The 4,089-nt window shown below is 38.5% G+C and overlaps 1 protein-coding gene across 1 annotated transcript; it reads right to left on the reverse strand.

The window, feature by feature from the left end:
- Window positions 1–2,231: 2,231 nt before the first annotated feature.
- HOXD1 (homeobox D1) lies at window positions 2,232–3,720 on the reverse strand. The gene is made up of 2 exons (XM_077275565.1): window positions 3,147–3,720; window positions 2,232–2,566 (listed from the first exon to the last, which is right to left on the reverse strand). Exons 1-2 carry the CDS (start codon window positions 3,718–3,720, stop codon window positions 2,232–2,234), a joined length of 909 nt encoding a protein of 302 aa, XP_077131680.1.
- Window positions 3,721–4,089: the final 369 nt, after the last annotated feature.

The following is a 4,089-nucleotide window of genomic DNA, read 5'->3' on the forward strand; positions in this document are numbered from 1 at the left end:
GATTAACTTCAGATCTGGAACAAATACTATGATGCATATAAGATGGATGATAGATAGATAGATAGATAGATAGATAGATAGATAGATAGATAGATAGATAGATAGATAGATAGATAGATAGATAGATAGATCTAGGACATATATGGAATAGATAGATAGATAGATAGATAGATAGATAGATAGATAGATAGATAGATAGATAGATAGATAGATAGATAGGGAATAGATAGAATAATAGCTAAGCAATTTCTGTATGTAATATAATAAATAGTGGACATTTTTTAGATAGATGATAATATATACATTATATGGATGAATAGATGAAATAATAGACAGATAGATTAGGTCACATTGCTGACAATAACTGCATTATTTGGGAATTTGTTCACATGTAGTGATCAGATACTATTCAGCTGACCACACTTATTCCCAGGTATAGGTCTTGAGTTGCCTTTTGCGAACTTTGTGTGACCCTGGCGTCCTGCGTGGACTGTGGGAGGGAAGATGCCATCCTGTTGTCACAAAGTGTCACAGATAGGGTGGACTCGGTTTTCTACAGAAATAAACATTTAAATGGCAGCGTGTACACTGAAACTTCCTTTGCCAAATACACTTTTGTCTCTTGACACATTTGATCTGCACAAAGGACACCTGAGACGATATTCACAAGTGGGCTGCCTCCTTTCTCCGACACAAGTCCCTCTAAAGTTTCACAAGCCGTGTATACATTGCTGCACTTTTTGGGTCCCAGTAAACCAGGGGCGTCTTGTTTCCTAAATGTGTCTTATTTTGTAAGGAGAGGATTGTGATGTTTATCAAAGAAAGAGACATTGCAATATCAAAGGCCACCAGGGGAAACCTGGGGTCATGACTGAGGTGACTCTCTTTGATGTCACTCACCAATCAGAAATTCTGTTGTTGCAGTCAACAGGTCATTTACATGAGATTGCCAAAGGCAGATGGTGACAAATAAAGAGATGGACATCAGCATTATACAGTGCCTATAAAGTGTCCAAATAATTATGCAACGAAGTGATGGCATGTCCATAAACTTAACCCTTACGATCCTACACATATATAACTATCGGCAGTTCTGAGCTAGGAGCAATTGTCGGAATATCAGAATGAAGTACTAGATGTCGGATTAAAGGAATTTGTCTATATACACTGTCATAAATAAATATATGAATGTACGTTGTTGCTAAATTATCTATTACACATATTAACACGTGTTGCACATATTACTTTGTGGACTTTATATAACATATATATTAGATATTTTGTATCTTTTGGGATCTCCACTGAGTCCTCTACTGACCCCCTGAACTTGTTGACACGTGTGTCTTTGATTTGATCAAGCTTTTGTCATTCCCACTTTCCCACTTTCAAAAGTGAGAATTTGTAATTCTCCCAGTCAGATCCCCTTTTGAAGTGTATCAGTCTTTTTTTATATGCGTGAGGATGAATCTAAAAGAACAACCAACCTAACACATACTCTTGGTTTTCTTTTGGATTACAAAGTAGATAATGTTCCTGTTCCCAGGCTCCACTCCTGGTGACCTTTTCATCTCACTAACCACACAAGGCCATAGAAGGGGGTACACTTCTCTAAGCTGTACCCCTACAAATATTCCATATATTCTCATGATTTTCTGACCACACCAATTTTTAATAACCAGAAGTTGCATTCTATTTATTTAGAATTATTCCAACTTTATTTTTGTATTAAAATATATATATTTACAACAAATACAATCTTATGAATTCTGCCCTATGGCCAAAATAATACCTGAAGTCCCCAAATTCCTGTCCTTTGTTTCCTGAAAATTGCATATAATCAATCAGGCACAGGAAAACAAAGCAATTTCTTATGTAATAGTGCAAATTTAAATAGCAGAAGGTAGCTGAGTGAGTAGTCGCTCTTTGGTCATAGGCTGCATAGATGTCAGTGTATTGGGATTATACAGGAGTACATACATGGCATGACCCCCTATAGTAAACACAGTAATTAAGGCCATTATATCAAACGAAATTCATCAGCAATAATATTCATTCTGTCGCATGCGATATGATCTGCATATAGTACATACTGCACCGGGCATAGTATACAATGAAATAGCAACCATTACTATTATATGTACAACTATGTGGTAAATGCCATTCATATAGCAAAAGTCGCTGCATAGTGCAAAGTCTGCACACATTTCAACCCTGAGTTGTAAAAGGTTCCTCTATGATGAGGCATCACTGGAAGGCGATTGGGGTTCTGTCTTATGTAGGGGCTTGTGCTTTTGGTCCACACAAACATTAGAAGAAGGTCCTGAAGATGGGGAGCTTGGCAGAACCCCTTCCCTTTCCCTCTTCTTCTGTTTCATCCTCCGATTTTGGAACCAGATCTTGACCTGAGTGTCATTCAGTTGAAGAGAGTTCGCAATCTCTACACGCCTGGCTCTGGTCAGATACTTGTTAAAATGGAATTCTTTTTCCAGTTCTGTTAGTTGTTTGGTTGTGAAATTTGTCCTCATCGTGCTGTGAGAACTGATGACTCCACACTCTGAAGGCATTGCTACAAATCGAACGACACAAAAGGTTACAATTTGCTTCAATTTTATAGAAAGAAGGAAACAAATCATTGTGTTTCTAAGTAGCCTAAACATAAGTGTTTCATTACTGGAAACATAACTAACATATTGTATGCTTTTCCTGTGTTTTCTATATTATTAAGTTAATTGAATTGGAACCTGGAAGTTCTAAATAGAGAAAGGTTCTGTGAACCGAAACGTTAATAAAGTCAACATTTTTCTGTATTTATTTGAGTGCTGCATCTCTTTTTTTATTTTATACCATACAACAATTGAACATTTGTTTGGAGGCCTGGCACCCCCTGTATGTAATTGTGTCACTGATCTATTATTTTTTAGATAGATAGATAGATAGATAGATAGATAGATAGATAGATAGATAGAAGATAGAAGATAGATAGATAGATAGATAGATAGATAGATAGATAGATAGATAGATAATAGATAGAAGATAGATAGGTAGATAGACAGATAGATAGACAGATGATAGATAGATAGATAGATAGATAGATAGATAGATAGATAGATAGATAGATAGATAGATAGATAAATGAGGTGACTTACTTTTCTTTGGAGCACTTCGTTTAACTTTCATCCAATCAAAAGTGTTTAGCGCAGCCAGGGTCTCAGATACTGGAGAGTTTGGTTTAGGATAAGATCCAGGAGAAGGTGAGTAGTTCTGAAAGTTTCCCGAATATATGTCTAATAGATGTTCCTTACGTGGAGCCAACTGATTGTCTTCTCCAAGAGTTTTGTAAGTCAGCTGTCCATTGAGAAGGAAAGGTCCATTTCCTGGAAAGACCGAGCTGGTGTATTGCATGTGTCCTCCTGTATCCTCCATCGGATGGGTAGATCCATAGGAATAGTCATAGTCAGAGCTGACAGGTAGATAGTTATAATCTGCAGGTGGACCTTTGTCATAGGGAATATCTAGACTGCATGGTGCATAAAGTGCTGGAGCCTGGTGTGGAGGCTGATGAGTAGATGCCGGGTGGACACTAAGTGGTAAATTCCCCATGCACTGATTGTCAGAGGTAGGTCCAGGATAAGACTGTACAGGAGCACTTCTCTGGTCACTGCGGCAGAACTTGGGTGAGAAAGCTACAACATCCCCAGAATAATCCAAGTATGAATTCATTTCAAAGTCCTTTAAGGAGCAGCTAGAAGTCCTTTGGTGGTGACCTCACTGAGCTCTTGGAGCTTCACCTGATCTTGTCTTCTGGACTTGTCTCATTGCTGAGGAAGTAAATGTTGCCCTGTGTGGAGAGGTGGTCACAAGCTTCCTATCATCCAATCAGAAGCGTTGGATGCCTGGGGTCCAGGTGGAGCTCTCAGCTGGTGGTGCACTGACTGGACTTTTAAACTTTCTAAATGAAGTAACCAGACGTCTATGGCATCTCATCCAAGCACTGCTGCTTACACAACTCAACAGATCTGTAGGTCTTCTTCATCAAGTGGTCTCCTCACCATACCCCCTCTCACCATCAGCTGCCTTCAGCAGGTCTCC

Source organism: Ranitomeya variabilis, chromosome 7 (genome assembly GCF_051348905.1).
Source record: "Ranitomeya variabilis isolate aRanVar5 chromosome 7, aRanVar5.hap1, whole genome shotgun sequence".
In the NCBI taxonomy this organism is placed as follows: domain Eukaryota; kingdom Metazoa; phylum Chordata; class Amphibia; order Anura; family Dendrobatidae; genus Ranitomeya; species Ranitomeya variabilis.